At 26.3% G+C, this 19,759-nt stretch overlaps 1 protein-coding gene across 4 annotated transcripts in view; it reads left to right on the top strand.

Moving 5' to 3' along the window:
* Window positions 1-19,759, top strand: part of LOC117172436 (xaa-Pro dipeptidase) — a 215,568-nt gene that overhangs the window by 103,738 nt on the left and 92,071 nt on the right. For 3 of the 4 annotated variants that reach the window (XM_033360369.1, XM_033360371.1, XM_033360372.1), the window contains one exon: window positions 19,298-19,496. In XM_033360369.1, coding sequence (XP_033216260.1) covers window positions 19,298-19,496 — 199 coding nt within the window. Of the gene's footprint in view, window positions 1-11,365; window positions 11,751-19,297; window positions 19,497-19,759 lie in introns of all 4 variants that reach the window. The other variant, XM_033360370.1, reaches the window with a different exon arrangement.

Genomic DNA, 19,759 nt, shown 5'->3' with positions numbered 1-19,759 from the left:
GTTATGTAAGGTTTCCCACTTGGGTCCATTAATAGCCAAGGTCTTTGTTTCAGGCGTCGTTCACTCTACTGACACTCTTTTTATTAACTATTTTCCGCCATATTTTCCTGCTGTTTTGGTGCGAATAGCCGAATTTTGTCGGTGCACATACTTTGTTTAAATTATTTGATACTATTTCAACGAATTCAATTAATTTAAAATTATTTAGAAGTTCTGAAAAAATTTCAAAAATAATTTTAAATTTGAAAAAATTTAAAACAAAATCTAGATTTCTCAAGATTTTGAAATAAAATTTTAAAGCTTTTCAAGGATGCTTAAACTATTTAAAATGAAAATAATTTATCTTCTAATTTAAGAACTTTAGAAAAGTTAAAAAATTAATTTACGACCAGAAGAAAAACTTTCCACAAAATATTTAATTTTACGACGAAAAAGATGAATTTTAAGTTAAATTTTTAGCTAAAAAAGATACATTTTCCACCGAGAATGGAGATGTTAAACTTTCAGGTAAAAAACTAAATTAAAAAAAACTCAATTTAAAAAAATAGTTAAATTTTTAACAAAATAGATACATTTTTAAGTAAAATGATAAATATTCAACTGAAATGGTTATATTTTTAGTTAAAAAATTAATTTACAACTAGAAAAAAAACGAAATTTCAAGATAATAGTTAAATTTTCAACCAAGAAGATTAATTTTCCACCAAGTGAAATTTGAACGCAAAAGATGAATTTTTTAAGCAAGATGATTAATTTTTTACAATATAGAAACAAACGAAGAATATGTTTTTTTGTATTTATTTGGGAACATTTTTCTACTATTCTCAAAAAGGGCTGTTTCGACAAAAAAATATTTATAAGACAGCAAATCATTTTAAAGAAATTCGAGACAAATATATTTTTTTTGAGGTTTCCAAGCTATTGTGCTAGAATTTCTGAGAAATTTTTTTTTGATCAGGAAAAATGTTCAAAATTGTTCAATTTGAAATTGTGTAAATTTCCTGGAGATAAGAATCGAGGCTTGAATTCCTTATTAAATTTTTTATCGCTATCACGTAAGAGTATCATAATCTCAATAAAAAGATAAGGTTTATGAGGTCATTAGACTTCTGCAATTCTCTGAAATATCCTCCATCGTTCCAATTTTAAACATAATTTTGTCGTAATTTATCTTTCCTAATTTTATTAGTTTCTAATTTAATTTTCAGCGAAAATGGATGAATTTTTAACAAAAATGTAATATTTCACATTGAAAAAAAATGAATTGAACCAAAAGCTTTCTACGAAACTGTTGAATTTTTCACTAAATAGTTGAATTGTCAACAAAGAAGATTAATTTTGTACGAAAAAGACGATTTTTAAAATAAAATACATAAATTTTGTTACCAAGTAGTTTTATTTTCAAACAAAACGATTAATTTTCTAAAAAAATATAATTTTAATCATTTTATTTAATTATTATATTTTCAGTTAAAAATTTATCTGTTTTCAGTGAAAATTCAACTATTTCGTTAAAAACATTTTTTTTTATAGAAAATTCATTTTTGGGTTTGAAATTGAATTATTCTGTTGATATTTCTTTTTTTTAATTAAAAATTGATGATTTTAACTGAAAATTTAATTCTTCTAATTTTGGTTAAAAATAATTTTTTTTGATGAGAAAGAAACTATTTTGTTGGAGATTCTTTTTTTTGGTTGAACATTTATTTTCCTAAATCTTCAACTATTCTAATTTTGGTTGACAATTGATTTTTGATATGAAAATTCATGTTCCTTGTTGAAACTGAGTTTTTTTAGGTAGAAAATTAATCTTGTGAGTAAAATTCAAGCAACTATTTGGTCAAAAATTGATATTATTTGTTGAAGATTCGTCATTTTAGTTTAAAATTAATTTCTGAGGTTCAAAATTGATGTCTTTTAATAGAAAATTCATTTTTTAGGTTTAAAATTGAATTATTTCGTTGAGAATTCACTTTTTTTAAATTGTTCGTTTCAATTAAAAATGTAATTTTTATTTTTTCGTTTCAAGAGTAATTTTTTTTATAAAAAAAACTATTCTGTTGAAAATTAATGTAACTATTTGGTTATAAATTTATATTTTTTGTGAAGATTCATCATTTTAATAAAAAAAATTTCTTACATTCAAAATTGATCTTTTTTTATAAAAAATTTATCTTTTGGGTTTAAAAATTAATTGTATTGTTGAGAATCTAATTTTTTGAAATTATTTGTTTGAACTACAAATTTAATTTTTATATTTTTGATTAAAAAATCTTTTTTTTCTCGATAAAAACACTAATCTTTCGAAAATTCGTTTTCTTTTGTTTTAGTTGAATATTTATTTTTCTATATCTTTAACTATTCTAATTTTGGGTGAAAATTGATCATTTTTATATGAAAATTCATGTACTTTGTCGAGAATGAGTTTTTTTGTTGAAAATTAATCTTGTGGGTTGAAAATTCAAGTCACTATTCTGTTAAAAAAAATTTTTCTTGTTGATTCAATTTATGTACTTTGTCGAAAATAAGTTTTTTTTTAGAAAACTAATCTTCTGGGTTCCAAATTCAAGTAAATATTTGGTTAAAATTTCATATATTTTGTTGGAGATTTATTATTTTAGTTAAAAATTCATTTTTTAAGTTTAAATTTTATCTTTTTTAATTGAAAATTTATATATTTTATTGAAACTGTATCTTTTTTAGTGAAAAATTCGTCTTTTGGGTTTAAAATGGAATTATTCTGATGAGAATTAATTTTTTTTTTTAAATTAATTGTTTTAACTAAAAATTTAACTTGTCTATTTTTAGTTACAAAAAATATATATATTTTTTTTGATAAAAAAGTATTTTGTTGAAAATTCGTTTTCTTTTGTTTTGGTTCAACTTATTTTACTAAATCTTTAACTATTCTAATTTTGCTCGAAAATTCACTTAAACTATTCCATTTTTTGTGGAAAATTGACCTTTTTTGATAGTAATGTTATCTTTTTCGTTAAAAAATGTTCTGTTTTGTAGACAATTTAAGTATTCTTTTTGTTGTTAAGAATTGATTTATTTGGTCGAATCAAAATATTAAGTTATAAATTCGTTTTTTAAAGAGAAAATTCATCTTTTTGGTTAAAAATTCCACTATTTTGTCAAAAATTCATCACTGTGATTAGAAATTAATATCTTTGGCTTTAAATTTGTTTCTTTTCAGTTAAGAATTAATTTTTTAACTGAAGCTGTTACTATTCCATTTTTTCTTGAAAATTTATAATTTTAGTTGAAAAATAATTTTTTTCATAAAAAAACTATTTCGTTGAAAATTCGTTTTCTTTTGTTTTGGTTGAACATTAATTTTTCTAAATTTGTAACTATTCAGTAACAGAGTTTTTTTTTGTAGAAAATTAATTTTCTGAGTTGAAAATTCCAGCAACTATTTGGTTAAAGATCCATATTTTTTGTTAAAGATTTATTATTTTAGTTCAAAATTAATTTCTCAGGTTCAAAATATAGCTGTTTGATTTGAAAACTCAACTAAAAAGTTTTTAAAATTTTCTATTATTTTGACTTCTTTTACCATTTAAATTAGGCGCCCTTTCCAATGTCAAACGATACGTTTTCCCGCGAAATTCAAATAATGTAATTATTACACAATGTTCTAGTATACTTAAGAATCTAGACTAGTGAGTAAATTATTATTATTGGCAGTAGAAAATATGGCTGAGCATTGGCAATAAAGAGATATAACCGTTCAAAATTAAATTGTAAGTCTCGTTAAGCCTGCGTGCTTGAAAGTCTTAAAACCGGTACTAATTTGTGATTTTCTTATTAGCACTAACTTCTGACTACAGCGCCTGTAAATCTCGAAATCGATTCTGCGATTAATGAGACAGGAATGAAAGTAGAACGAGTTAAAAAGAAATTGGATTGAAAGAATTTAAAGGATAGGATCTTCATTTTAAGGAAATTTCTTTCTGGAAATCGCTTCCCTTGATTGATTAGATTATCGATCATTGTCTTTTGATTTAGATTCGTCCCAGAAAAATATAGAATGAAATTCAGTAGAAAAGTATTTTTTTAAATTCCTTTTCCAGTTCTTGCATTTCTGAAAAAGTAGTTAGATAAAACCAGTTTGCAAATGTTCAGGATTTACACAATTTCCCTCTTTTCCCCTTTTTTTAAAGAATTCCTCTTTTTCCTCCTGTTTTCAAGAAACTTCTACTTTTTTTGCTTAAATGAAAATTGAATTGAAAGAATTTAATAGGAAAATCTAACTATTTTTCGTTGAAAATTAATTACTTTTTATTTAAAAGTCTGCTATTAATTTTTGGGTTCAGAATTATAGAATTTGGTAGAAGCATGAACCACTTTGTTAAAATTTCAATTTTTATTTTCCTTGGACATTAATTTTTTTAAATAAAAATTTACCTATTTTATTTTTTGTTTAAAATGTATCTTTTTAGATGAAAATTCGCTTGTTAAATTTTTTATTCAAAATTTATATTTTTTCGTTGAAAAAAATTAATCTTCTTGATTTAAAATTATACAGATTGGTTGAAAGTTGAATCACTTTATTAAAATTCTTTTTCTTAGTTGAAGATCCATCTCCTTGGTTAAAAATATAATTATTTTATTAAGAAATTCGTTTTTTAGGCAGGGGATTAAGAGTTGATTTTTTAAATTAAAAATGTAACTTTTCCCTCTTTTATTAAAAATTTATCTTCTTTTCGTTGAAAATTCCACTATTTAGTTTAAAATTTATTTATTTAGTTGAAATTGTGTCTTGTTCGGTATAAAATTGAACTATTTTTTTTTGAAAAATTGTTTTTTGACTGAACATTAATTTCTTAACTTAAAATTTAACTATTCTATTATTTGCAAAAAATTGATCGTTTCGAGTTGAAAATTTTCCTATTAAATTTTTCATTGAGAATTTATCTTTTTTTGTTGAAAATAAACTACTTGGTTCGCAGTTAAAGTACTTTGTTAAAATATCATTTTATTGGTTGAAGATTAAATTATTTTGATGTAAAATAATTTTTAAATAAAAACTGAACTATTCCATTATTTGTTAAAAATAGATCTTTTTTAGTTGAAAGTTCATCCATTTGGTCGTAAACTGATTTATTTGGTTATAAATTCGTATTTTATGATAGAAAATTAACCTTTTTAATAGTAAATTATACAGCTTCATTGAAAGCTGAATTATTTGATTAAAAATTCATTTTATTGGTTGAAGATTCATATTTCTGGTTGAAAATATAACTTTTTTTTTAAATCAGATTTTTAGAGGAGGATGGGGGAATTAATTTTTAAAATTAAAACTGTAACTATTCCCTTTTTGATAAAAAATGTATCTTTTTTAGTTGAAATTCAATTGTTTGGTTTAAAATTTACCTCCTTTGTTGAAAATATGACTATTTTGTCAAAAAATCGTTATTTTTTGGTTAAACATTCATTTCTTAACTTAAATTTTAACTATTCCATTATTGACTGAAAATTGATCGTTTTTATTTGAAAATTCACATAATAAATTTTTCGTTTAAAATTCATTATTTTCCGTTAAAAATTAACTACTTGGCCGAAAGTTGAACTACATTGTTGAAATATCATTTTATTGTAAATTCATATTTTTTGATTGAAAATTAAACATTTTGGTTCAACCTTGAATTACTTCAGTTAAAATTCATGTTATTAGTTTAAAAATCCATCTCTTTAGTTGAAAATTTAACTATTTGGTTAAAAACTTGTTTTTTAAAATTGAAAATTAATTTTCTTAATTTAAAATTCAATTATTCCATTATTTACTGAAAATTGATCGCTTTTAGATAAAAATTCACCCAATACATTTTTCATTTAAAATTCATCCTTTGTCGTTGTAAATTAAATACTTGGCTAAGAGTTAAAGTACATTGTTAAAATGTTATTTTCTTGGCTGAAGATTGAACTATTTTGTTGAAAATGAATTTTTTTTACTTGAAAACTGAACTATTCCATTATTTGTTAAAAATTGATCATCTTTAGTTAAAAATTCAACTGTTTGGTTGAAAATTGATGTATTTTTTTGCAAATTTATATATTTTTTTTTAGAAAATGCACCATTTTTATTGAAAATTAAACAGCTTTATTTGAAGATTTAACTACTTGTATAAAACTTAAATTAATTTTTTTAAATTTAATTTTTTTGTGTGGTGGATTTATTCTTGTAGTTGAAGATCCATCGCTTTGGTTAAAAACTAAACTATTTTGTCTAAATTTAGTTTTTTTATTGAAAATTAATTTATTTTTACTGAAAATTTTATTATTTCATTATTTTTCATCATTTATAAATTTATTTGCCCTGTATTTCTGTTTTTATTTCTATGGTGTTGAGAACTTAATTGAAATTTTCTTCTTGGAAAATTCAATTTTTTTAAAAATTTGTCTCTTTTGTTTAAAAATCCATCTGTTTTAGTAAAAATTTCATATTTTGTGGTTAAGAATGCAATTTTGTTAAAAAAACAATTTTGTTGTTGAAAATTCACCATTTAAGTTGGAAAATCAATCTTTTTGTTTAAATATTTTTTTATATTCAAATTGAAAATCAATTTTTTGAACTGAAAATTTAAGAACCAGTTGAAGAATCACAATTTTATGTTATTATTCATCTCTTTGGTTGGAAGTTTAATAATTTGATAATTAAAATTTTTTTTTTCGTTGAAAATCTAACTGTCTTCTAAAAAATTCATCTTTTTGGCTTGAAAATTTAACCATTCGGTTGAAAATCCAACTTTTTTTGGTTAAAGTCATTTTTTGGTTGAAGATTTATCAGTTTAGATGAAAAGTCATCTCATTGGTTAAAAATTTGACTGTTTTATTAAAAATTTTAATATTTGTTTAAAAACTGAACTTTTTTTTGTTAAAAACTCATTTTAATTTTTTTATATGATTCATATTTTTGTTAAGATTTAAACTTTTCGGGTTAAAAATTTAACCTGAAATGATTGATGAGAATTTGTCTCTTTTGATTTAAATTTCAACTATTTTATTGTAAATGTAACTATTTATTTAAAAACTAATTTTATTGTGGTCGGAAATTCAACTATTTGGTTGGCTTAAAAATGTAATTTTTATAGTAGAAAAGTCATACTTTTTAGTGGAAATAAATTTTGGTTAGATTTTTAAATTCAGTATTGTTTTATTCAATTGTCAATTCGTCCTTTTTGGATGGAAATCTTTTTGTCGAAGTTTCCGATAATTTAGTTGAAAATGAATTTGATTAAATTCATCTTCCTTGGTTGAAAATTAACCTTTTTCTTGAAAATACAACTATTTTATTGAAAAGTCATCTTTTTTTGGTAAAAATCCAACGGTTTCATTCGTTTTGTTGAATAAAAATTTTTCCCGTTTTGGTTCAAATTTATCTTGTTTGGTAGAAAAGTAATTTTGTCGTTTTTTGAAAATTTAACTATTTAGTTGAAAATAATTATTTTTATAATTCAAATATTTGATTAAAAATGCATGTTTTTCGATTTAAATGTCAATTTTTTAATTTTGAATTTTTAGCTTGGGAACTCAAGTATCTTGTTGAAAATTTATTTCTTGGAATCAAAAATTAATTTTTTTTTTGAAAATTCCACTACTTTGTTGAAAATTCACATTCTGCATTTTATTTCTTATCTTTCCCATGTCATTGTTTTTGTTTTCAAATTTACGTCACTTGTTGAATATAGCTTTAATTGAAATCTGAAATAAAACGTGAATTTAAGAACAAAAACAATGACTTGTAAAGAATATGAAGTGCGATGTGAAGAAATCGTATAATCGACCTACTTCCGGTTTTGTGTGGGAATTCCAATGTTTGGTTGAAAATTCACATTTTTGGGATAAAATAAATATCCTTATGTGAAAATTTAACCAGTTTGTTAAAAAATTGTGTTTTTTGTTGAAAATTTATTTATTTTTTACGCTTAATTTATCTATTCTAATTCTGGTTAAATATTATATATTCGTTTTTTAAATTAACAATTCAACTATACTTGGTTAAATGTTAAGCTACTTTGTTCAAAAATAATTTTTTTGTCGAAGATTCATCTTTTGGTTAAAAATTTTAATACTTTTTTTTCAGAAATTTTAGTGTTTTTGTCGTTGAACATTTATTAATTTTTTACTTTTTAATTTATCGATTCTATTTTTTATTAAATAATCAATATTCATATCTTTTTCGAAAATTCAATTACACTTGGTGAATGTTAAACATATTTTTTGTTAAATATCGAATATTCTTCTTTTTTATCAAAAAATGATACACTTGGTTGAAAGTCGAACTACTTTATTAAAAATTTATCTTTTTTTTTTGAAAATTCAACTATAACTGGTTGAATATTGAACCAATTTGATAAAAAAATTATTTCTTAGTTGAAGATTAATATTTTTGTTAAAAATTAAACTATTTTTTTTAATTGCTGTTTTTTTTGGCTGAAATTGTTCTTTTTAACAATTTTTTTTTAAATTAAAAAATTGTTTAAATATTGAATATTCATCTTTTTCGGTTAAAAAATCGCCTATACTTGGATGAATGTCGAACTAATTCGCAAAAAAAAAGTTTAGTTAAATATTAATTTTTTTGGTTGGAAATTTAACAATCTTCTTGAATAGGTACTATGTTGAATGTTGAACCACATTATTAAAAATTCATTTTGATTAAAAATACAATTAATTTCAATTATTTCATCTTCTTAGTAAAAAGTGTATCTGCTTTGGTTTAAAAAAAACTTGTTTGTTAAAAAATTACATTTTTCAGTTAACAATTAAACTGTTTTGCAGCAAATTCCTATTTTCGACTTGAAAATTAAATTATTTGATTGAGCTATTTGATAGAAAATCAAAATTTTTGGTTTAATTATTTGAAAATTAATTTCCTTCAATGAAAAAACTTGGCTGTTCCACTTTTGGTTTAAAATTGATCTTTTTTAGTTTAAAAAGGCAACTATTTGTTTAAAAATTGATGTAACTTCTTGAAAATTCATTTGTTTGTTTATTAAAAAATTTGACTCATTTATTTTAAACATTATGTTGAAATTTCGTCAATTTTGTTTGAATTTAACTGATTTTGATTAAAAACATTTTTTGGTTGCTAATATCAATTATTACATTTTTGGTTAAAAAATAATTTTTTTGAGTTGAAAATTTTTCTTCTTAGTTGAAAGTTGAAATACTTTCTAAAAATTCATTTTGTTTGTTTGTTAAGAATTGAATTATTTACATGAAAATTTAAATGTGTTGTAGAAAATGTTTAAAAAATTGCACTTTTTATATACAGTTCATTTTATAAAATTGAAAATTATTTTTTTTTTTCATAAAAATTAAACTATTCTATTTTTGGTTCAATTTTGTTTCAGCTTCAAAGTCAACAATTTGCGAAGAATATTCGTTTTTTAAAATTAATATTCTTTTTTTTTATAAAAATCAAACTGGTTTATTTTTGCTTCAATGTTCTTCTAAGTAAATTAATAAGTTGAATATGTCTGTAAATTGTTGAAAATTCGTTTTTCTTTTGTAAAATATTCTTTTTGTTTGAAAATTTCTTTGAAAATTTGATCAAAAATCCACTTTTTTGTAGAAATTTCGTCTTTTCTACATGAAGTTTTAGATTTTTGATCACATTTCTTTTATTTAGGGACAAAAAATCGTGCTTGGTGGAAAATTGATCAATTCTTGAAAATTCAAATCTTTTGTAGGAAACTTGTCTTTTTGGCTTCAAACTCAACAATTTGGTGGAAAATTTATATATTTCGTAGAAATTTAATCTTTTTGGAAACAATTCGCTTTTTTAAACTAAAAAGTATTTCTTGTTAAAGAAAATTTAAATATTCTGTTTTTGCTTCAATTTTTTAAAATGCACTTATCAGGTTGAAAATGTATGTAATTTGTTGAAAATTCGGTTTTTAAAAAAAATTTTTTTTTTGGCAATTTCTCTTTTCAGGTTCAAATTCAACGATTTGGTGGAAAATCCATAGATTCGGTAGAAAATTAAACTTAAAAAAAAAAATAAAAATGAATTTTTTTCAAATAAAAATTTAACTACCCCATTTTTTTAGTCAAAATATTGTTTTTTTTCTTGTTTTGTTTAGCTTATAAATGCAATTATTGTGTTGAGAATGTATGCAATTTGTTGAAAAATATATTTTTTTTGGTAGCAAATGAATCTTTTTGTAGTAAAATTTGACTATTTGCTTGAAAACTGACTTTTTAAATAGTCTTTTTGAATTACACTAAAAAAAACTTTGGATTACATTTTTTCGACGAAAAATCCTTATTGGTTGAAAATTTAATAATGTTAAAAATTCAACTATTTGTCGGAAACTTGACTTGAAAATTCAATAATTTGGTGCAAAATTCATACATTTGGTGAAAAATTGAACCATTTGGGAAAAATGGTATGTGTTTGCTGGCGATTAACCTTTTTTGACAAAATATAATCTTCTTGTTTAAAAATTCATCTTATTCTTTGAAAATTCGTTTATTTGGTTGAAAATTTAACTTTTATCTAGAAATTTCGTTTTTTAACTTAAAATTTCAACTTTTTCGATAAAATCTTTCTTAATGTGCAGAATTCCTGAAAATAAAACTAAGAATCTAAGGACCAAGTTTGGACAATCACCACAAAATGTTCCTATTGCAACCTGAAAAAAAGCAAAAAAAAAATTCTAAAAAAATAAAAGAAATCATTTTTTTTTTTGTTGACAAAACATTTCGTTTATTTCGTTTATTTCGTTTTGTATTTGTGCCGTCTTTTTTATCATTACTATTATCAAACTAGGATATAATAGTAGTAATAAAAAAGAGAAAAAATAAAAAAAGGGTTGGTTGCATTCTCATTTTTCTTTCCTCTTTTTTCTTTTCGCCCAAAAAAGAATTTTTTTTTTCTTTTTAGGAAATCTTTTTTGCTTTATTCAGGTTCCAATATGAACATTTTGTGGTGGTTTTTGGACGTTAAATAGAATTTTAAATGTGATTTTAATCTCATTTAAATTTCTTAAATTAAAAATCTTTCTTTTGTGACTGAAAAAAGTGTGTTTTTTTTTAAATTTATTTGCTTTGATAAAAGTTGAACTGCTTCATTAATTCAGAAAAAACAGTAAGGTTTCAGCTGTCACGAAAATCATGAAAAAAATGAATCCGCAAAAATTACGCAAGATAGGAACGGGTGAGGGGGGGGGGGGCATAATTTATGCACGGCCCTCAATCTCAGGCCTGTCTAGAAGACACTTTAGAATTAAATTTAATGATGAGCCAAGTTACCGGAAGTCAAGTATGAATCGAAGGTTGGTCTCGTTTCGCTGACTCTTCACCACAAAACGCTTTACCAAGTTTTTTTCCTTTTCTGCGTATTTCACAGTTGGCCTAACTAACTAGCGAGCACTGGGAGTTTAAAACCTGTGAAAAGGCGAGCCAAGAAGCTAATCAAGAAATTTCTCGGTCCGAGTCATGGTGAGGAATTACAAGCGGAAGTCCAATTGGCAAAGTTGGGATGAGCAGAAAATGATACAGGCGATAATCGATGTGAGGAAAAATAAAAAGTCGGTGAAACAGACTGCCAAAAAGTATGGATTGCCACCCTCGACGCTCTATCGGCGAGCCAACAGGCAGGAAGATCCAATTTTGGCTGCTAAAAAGACTTTTGGTTCTTCAAAAAAAGATAAGCCAGCCAAATTTGAAGAAATATTCTTTCCTTCGATACGAGTTAAAGAAGAACCTAGTTATGGCGGATCTTCTTCAATGGAGTATGTCTGTTCTTCCAAATAAGTAGGATTTTGATATTGGGCGTAATCGGGGGGGTTAATTACTGGTCCAATCTGGTATACATTTTCTGTGCAATTTTAGGCAATCCCTTGCAATATCTATGAAATCTCGAGCAATCTCTTTAAAGTTTCTTGCAAGCCCAAGCACTTCTTGCAATCTCAAGCACTTCTTGCAATCTCAAGCAATGTATGGCATCTGCCGTGATATTTTTTTACAATCGTATACAATCCTTTACGATCCTTTGTAATTCCATGAAAGCCCATGCACTCTGCTATCTCATGCAATCTTATTCAATTCCTTGAAGTCCTTTATAATCGCATGCAATCTCAATGCAATCACGTGCAATTTCCTGAAATCTCCCGTGAAATAGTTTGCAATCTCATGCAATTCTTTACAATCCCTCATAATTCCATGCTAACTGAATAAAATTCTATTCAATCTCTATACAATCTCAAGCAATATTTCTAAAATTGTATGCAATCCCATGCGATACTTGCAATCACATGAGACCCCCTGGAAACTCCCATAAAATCTTTTGCTATCTCATACAATCCTCTACAATTACTTGTAATTCCTTAAAATATCGATACAATCCCATGCAATCTCTATAAAATATCAAGCAATCTCTGGAAAATTTCGTGCAATGTCGTGCACTGCTTGATATCTCATGAAATCTCCTGGATTCTCTTATAACATATTTTTCATTCACATTTAATTCTTTACAATCCCTTGTAAATCCTTGAAATATCGATGCAATATCGATGCAATTTCATGCAATCTCTATAAAATGTTGAGTGATCTCTTTTAAATTTCATGCAATCCCCTGGAATCTCTTATAAAATATTTTGCAATCTTATTAAATCCTTTGAAAACTTTTGGAATTCCATGTAATCTAGATGCAATCCCATGAAATCTCCTAGAATTTTTAATGAAATATTTTGCAATCTCATGCAATCCTTTACAATCTCTTGTAGTCTCATGCAATCTCGATGCAATTCCATACAATCCCCTAGAAACATCAGTGAAATCTTCTGCAGTCATTTATAATTCCATGCAATCTCTATAAAATTTCGAGCGATCCCTTTAAACTCTCGTGCAACGCCGTGCAATTTGCTATCTCATGCAATCCTCTGGAATCTGTTACGAAATCTTTTGCAATCTCATGCGATCTTTTACAATCTCTTGTAATCCCATGAAATCGTGAGCAATCCCATTCAATCCATTACAATTCCTTGTAATCTCCAGCAATTTCAGAAAAGTTTCGCGAAATCCCATGCATTTCTTGAAATATCGAAGCAATCTCATGAAATTCTTTACAATCCTTGGTAATCCCATACAATCTCGATTCAATCCTTTACATCCCTTCTGATTCCCTACAACATCGATGCAATCCCATGCAATCTCTGTACAATTTTGAGCGATTTCTTTAAAATTTTGTGAAATCCCATGCACTGCTTGCAATCTCATGCAATCCTATTTAAATCCTTGTAATTCTATGCAATATCCATGCAATCCCATGTAATCGCTATAAAATCTCGAGCGACCTCTTTAAATTGTCGTGCAATCCCATCAATTGCTTGCAATGAATGACATTTTCCAGGAAATCTTTTACAATCTCGATGAAATCCCATAAAATCCTTTGTAATTTAATTCAAAAACGATGAAATTCCAGTTCAATCTCCATAAAATTTTAAGCGATTTATGTAAATTATCGTTCAAGCCCATGCACTTTGTTATCTCATGCAATCCCCTGGAATATCTCATGAAATATTTTGAAACCTAATTCAATCTTTTGCAATCCTTTGTAATCCCATGCAATCTCGATGCAATCCCGTGAAATCTCCAGGAATCTTCCGTGAAATCGTTTGCAATCTCGTGCAATCCTTCAGAATCTCTTGTAATCCCTTGCAATCTCAATTTAATAATATACTATCTCCTTAAATAATACATGAAATATTATGCAATCCTTTCTAATCCCTTGCAATCCCATGAAATCTCTATACAACCTCGAGCGATCAATTTAAAATTTCATCCAAGCGAATGCAATGTCGATCAGAATAACCGCTGGACCGGGAATGCGTGAAAACCAGAAATTTCCTGAAACCGGGAAAACCCGGGAAATAACCGTGAATTTATTTCTTTCCCGGGAATTTTACAAGTTTTCAGAAGAAAAATCTGTCAAAGTTCGATTACAATAGTTTTTAAAATAATTAGTTTAATTGATATCTTTTTCAATGATGCTATTATGCAGTTTACAATGCGTAATTCGTAAACATTTTGCTCTACAAATTTTTATTTAAGATTTTTATCTTCAAGTGTATATTTATAATTTAAAGAAAATTTTTAGGTGCAGTCCTGAAGATACAAAGAATTTTCAGATTGTAACTGTTTTATTGACATAGAAAACTTTCAATCGTTAGAATTTCTAAGAGTTTAAAAATTTTAATCGTTCTATTTGAAATTTTTTTATTTGAAATTGAAGTTCTTGAATTTCAAAGTATAAATAACAACTCGACACTTATTATTTGTAGAAAAAATATTTTTATTTTCAACGGATATTTACTAATTTCTTTTTTTCTAGTAATTTAAACGAAGTGAGTGAAATATTTTTTTCAGAACTTCTCAAATAAAAATAAAATTAAAGTAAAAAATAAAATATATCGAATTTTTCCTACAATTTTTAGAAAATCCTGTGAATTGAAAAAATCTTTAAAATTTACCAGATTCTTCTTTGACAATTTTTAAATTCTTTTCAAATCTTTTTAAATATTCTGTTAAGATATATCTTAAAAATGAACAATTCTTTTCAATTTTCCTAGGAATCGTAAGAAAATGTTATTATTCTTTTGAAGCCTTTGAAAATTATTTAAAATTTTATAAATTTTTCGTTTGAAATGTGAAAAAATCTACATTTTGTTCTAAATTAGACTATAGGTATTTGCACCGAAATTCCAAAACGGATATCCGAATTTTGTCGGTAGACACACTTTGTTTAAATTTTTAAAAGGATATTTAGAAGTTCTGAACAAATTTCAAAAATAATTTGAAATTTGAAAAACTTTAAAGCAATTTCTAGATTTCTCAAGATTTTGAAATAAAATTTTAAAGCTTTTCAAAACTGCTGAAACTATTTAAAATGAAAATAATGTAACTTCTAATTTAAGAACTTTTAAGTTAAAAGAAAATTTAATTTTACAATTTTTAATGTTACAATTATAAATAATTTATAATTCCTTGCGATGTCATGAAATCTTTATCAAATCTCGAGCGATCTCTTTAAAATTACGTTCAATCTCATTCAATCATTCACAAATATTTGTAGGTAATACTGGAATACTTTTGAAAATAGATTAAATTAAGTAAATTCTTAAGGAATTCCTTGCGATTCGAAAGATTTCAACAGTTCTTAAGGTATTTCAAGAAAGTTCAAATAATTTTTATTTATTTTCGTAGATTTTTTCGATTTCAACTAATTTTTAAAGTACTTCAAAGGAATACATTCAAATTTAATTGCAAGACATTTCAAGAATTTGAAGGGATATAGAGGAATTAAAACAATTTAAAGGATTAAAGATTTTCTATTATTTTAAAAGATTGCAAAGAATTTCAAGAGATTAAAAAAATTTAAAGGGCTGTCAAAGAATTTTACCAGATTTAAGGGATTTTATAGGACTGAGTAACTAACCCCTCGGGTTTAATTAAATTGTTCATTTAAAGCAATTCGAACCGATTCTGATGAGCTTGAATCGAGATAAACAACGATTAATTATTATTGTTTAAATTTACATATACGTAAATAGTAGTGTACAACAAGGCTACGGGGACTGGGTTTTGTTCTGAGCTAAATATCAGTAAACCACTGTAAAGCATTAGGTTTACCACGAAAGGTAATCTAGATTCCAACATTAACGACTGAAGGTAAGGAAAAATTCTACCTAGTCTTCGGTTGGTGTTGAAGGGTCCTCACTTACCATCGGTCGGTAATGTAGATTTCTATTAAGTATCCGATTAATTTTCGGTTGCATCTTAGCACGGACACGAACCATTATCGCATGTCGATAAATGACCAGTCGGTAGTTTATTGCCTTTTAGCTCGGAACAGAACCCTGCCCTTACCCCGATGTTTACTTGTTCCAGGGATCACAGCCAATCCTCTGTCCCCCCTTTTCCCTTTATCTTTTTCATAAAATCTCTATAATTTAGAACCTTGTTAATTTTTCCCTCCTTTTGAAGCCGCAATTCATTTTTTCAAGAAGTGTAAGAAATGTGAGGCTATTAATTAATAAATTATTATTATCATAGAAAAAATTACATGCTAAAGAAAAAAGACAAAATTAAACAATATAAAATCGTGTTTTTTAAAAAATGATTTTTTCTAAGTCAGACGTTTTCGCAATATTAACAAAAATATATTTTTTTTATTGGATTTTTTAAATAGATTTTAGTTTGCATATTTAGATTTTTCTGAATTGGTCTAAGAACAGAACTAATTTGATGAAAAATAAGATTATATATTATAATTGATTATTGAAAACTGTACACAGAAATAATTTGCAATAATTTTCGAACCCACAGAAAAAGGTTTAATTTTTAACTTAAAAACTTTTAACATCTCTCTGGTGGCCAAAAGTAATATCTAAATTAAAACAAATCGTGTGCACTTCCTTACTATTTAATGAAAAGTGATTACATTACAAAAAATGTTACGTGACATTTCTTGTAACCTCCCTCTCAAGTAAAATCGTTACGCAATATATAGACAACCCCTGTTTTCAATGTACAGTCAAGTTCAAAATTACGTAATATTTAACGTTGGTTTTTTGAATTTCACAAAAAAAGCCTATTGACTGTTTCTAATTTTCCGATGGAAATGTGTGTTTTCCATAAAAAGCATTTTAATATGAAATCAGAAAGTTTTTTTACTAGTCATTGTCATTTTTAAACAAAATTCATCATCACGATTCGCATTTCTTCATTAATTTTAGGTTATGTTGCGTTTTGCGTCATAAATGTGCATTTTTAATAAAAAATTATTAGTTTTTGAAGATTAACAAACTTTTAAATAATTTCCGTTTTTCGGTTTTGTTTAACTTTTTTTACCCGGAAATTGGCATTTGTAAACAAAAATTATTAGATTTTGAAATTTCAAATTCTTAAAAATAATTTTAGGTTATGATTTATGAGTAGGTTATGATTTTTATATCAAGTAATACAACTGAATTGCAGTTTTGACTTAAAAATCATTAGATTTTAAAGAAAATGCACAAGTCTTTTAAAATAATTTTATGTTATGCTGTAATATGGATTTGGATGTTAAAGAAAATTGACAATTTTGGAAAAATTTAAGGTTCTGTTGAATTTTAAAGAAGATTTACAATTTTTTATTTTGTTATGTAATTTTTATTCGTCCAAAATCAGTATTTTTAAGTAAAAAAAATATATTTGAAAATTTTTAAGAGGATTCTTAGCTTTCAAACTACTTTAGGTTAGGTTGACATTCTATACAGGAAATCGGTATTTGTGGTAAAAGATCATTGCATTTAATTGTTGTTCGCCAGGAATTGATATTGCTTATACATTTTTTTTTTGAATTTTCAAGAATATTTGTAATATTTAATAATAATAGGTATCAAATAAACCAAAAATCATTCATTTGAAATATAAATCATTTTATTAAAAAAATTGAACCCACTATTTTGAACAATTTTAGGTTATGTTAGTTAGTTTTTTTTATTGGCGTTTTGTACAAAAAATCGATACTTTTAATACAAAATCGTTGGATTTCGAAGAAGATAAAAAAATTGTTGAACATTTTAAGTTTGTGGTAGTCTTATTCACTGGAAATCGATATAGATTTCAAAGATTTACATTCTTTGAAGAATTCTAGGTTACATTAACGTTTTTGCATGTCATTTGAGTACTTTTTGTCTAAAATTGATATTGTTAATAAAAAATTATTGTATTTAAAAGAATATTCACAGTTGCTGAACCATAATTAATCATTATATAATTTATATTATAATAATTTTAAACAAAAATCTGACTGCAAAAATGCACTGATACCACATACAAAAATATTATTTATTATTTCTAAAATTAAGATATAAATTATCAAAAGTATTGTCTTTGATTTGATTTGATATTATTTGAGATAATAGATACTGTGACATGAAAGTTTACTGTAATTATATTCATTTTATATTTTAATTATTTATATTATATCTTATATTAAAATTTGCCGTTCTTTATCAAAGTCTTGCATTTATTAATTTTTTTTTTCATGACGTTAATATTTTTAAGGGAGAAAAAATTACCCTTTTTAGGGTTCCGTAGCCTACGCACTTATTTATAAGGTGAGGAAGTGAGGGGAAATGAGGGATAGGAAAATAGGAGGCATGAGGAGGGATGAGATAGTAGGAGGCATGACGAGGGATGGAGGGGAAGAATCAGGACAAGCCAGGGGAAATTAAGATAGGGGAAGTAAGGATAAATGAAGGTGGGTTAGGAAGGGAAATGAGGGGATGTAGGGTAAATGCGGGGAGAAAATATAACCGGAGTAGGGGAAATGAGAAGAAGGATTTTAGAAAAAGTGAAGGAAAATGGAGGGAGAGGAAGCAGGGGAAGGGTATAGAGGGAATGAAGAGAGGGAAGACAAAAGAAAAAATGTGAAATGACTAGGAATTAGTGGAAGTAAGGGAAAATAAGGAAAATCATTGTAGGGGAAGTAAGCCGAAATGAGGGTAGGGGAATTAAGAAAAATGAGGGAAGTGACTGTAAGAGAAGTGAGGGTAAATAAGAAGTTGGAAAATAGGGACAATTAGATTTACGTAGACCACGTACTTTTTACAAGGAGGGGCAATGAGGGGTGAGTAGTGGGATGGTAGGGGTAGTGAGAGGAAATAAGGAAAGGGGTAGTAGGTTCAGTGAGGGTAGATGTGGGGAGGAAAATTAGTTGAAGAATGGTGAAATAAGGATAGGGCAAGTGTAGGGAATAGTTGTTAGGGGTAGTAAGGGAGATCAGGGTAGGGGAACCAGGGAAAATGATGAGAAATAAGGCAAAATGAGGGTAGATGAATTAGGGGTTTAGGAGAAATGAGGAGAGAGATGGTAAGGTTAGTGAGGGGATATGAGGCGAGGGGAAGTAGGGGAAATGATCATTAATGAGTGTGAGCAGGCAAGGGGAGTGGGAGAAGTGAAGTATCAGCTTGAGAAGAGGGGGGGTGAAGAAGTTTGGGAAGAGGGGGTGAAGGGTGACATGAGGAGAGGGAAAGTATGGAAGGGGAAGGTTTGCACGACTTAGTTTCTAATAGGCTACCAAATCCCTTTATTGACCATTTTTTTAATCTCCTCTGAAGAAAAATTCCCCTATTTTCCCTAAAATTGAACTGCTGAACCACTGTGATCCCTGTTGTTTTAACATCTTTTTTTAAAAAGAGTTTATATTTGCTTTAATTTTTCTTTTTTTTCTTTTTTTTCACTTTGGAGTAAATTATATTTCTAATAATTTCGTGATAAATTAATGTTTAAGATACGAGATGCAGCCGGTTTTTCACAGGGGTAATCATACCCTCCGAGTTCCAATGACACTTTTTGCTGACAATCGACGAAGACTGATAGAACGTCTCAAGGCGAAAGCGGAAGTCGAGAACAAAGGAAGCTTCGTGGTTCTCCAAGGCGGTGCGGATGTTCCCTACGACGACACCGACGTATCCTGGCCTTTTAAACAGGTAAGCATTTTTTTCTGATAATAAGAATAAATGATTAATTTCAGGAAATTGAATTTATTTAAAACTAATTATATTCGATATTAAAATTTCTGATTTGGGAGCGTTTAGAAGTTACGTGACGCTATTTTGTGTGATTTTTGACTCACCCCACCCCATTGTAACAATTTGTGATAATTCAGTGACCCCTCTCTCCTTAAAATATCATGGAAAGCTGCAGCTGCCCCCCCATTTTTAAACACAAGATATAAACGACATTTTATATA

The sequence above is a fragment of the Belonocnema kinseyi genome, chromosome 5 (genome assembly GCF_010883055.1).
Source record: "Belonocnema kinseyi isolate 2016_QV_RU_SX_M_011 chromosome 5, B_treatae_v1, whole genome shotgun sequence".
Taxonomy (NCBI): domain Eukaryota; kingdom Metazoa; phylum Arthropoda; class Insecta; order Hymenoptera; family Cynipidae; genus Belonocnema; species Belonocnema kinseyi.
This window is presented reverse-complemented; position numbering and strand designations above follow the sequence as displayed.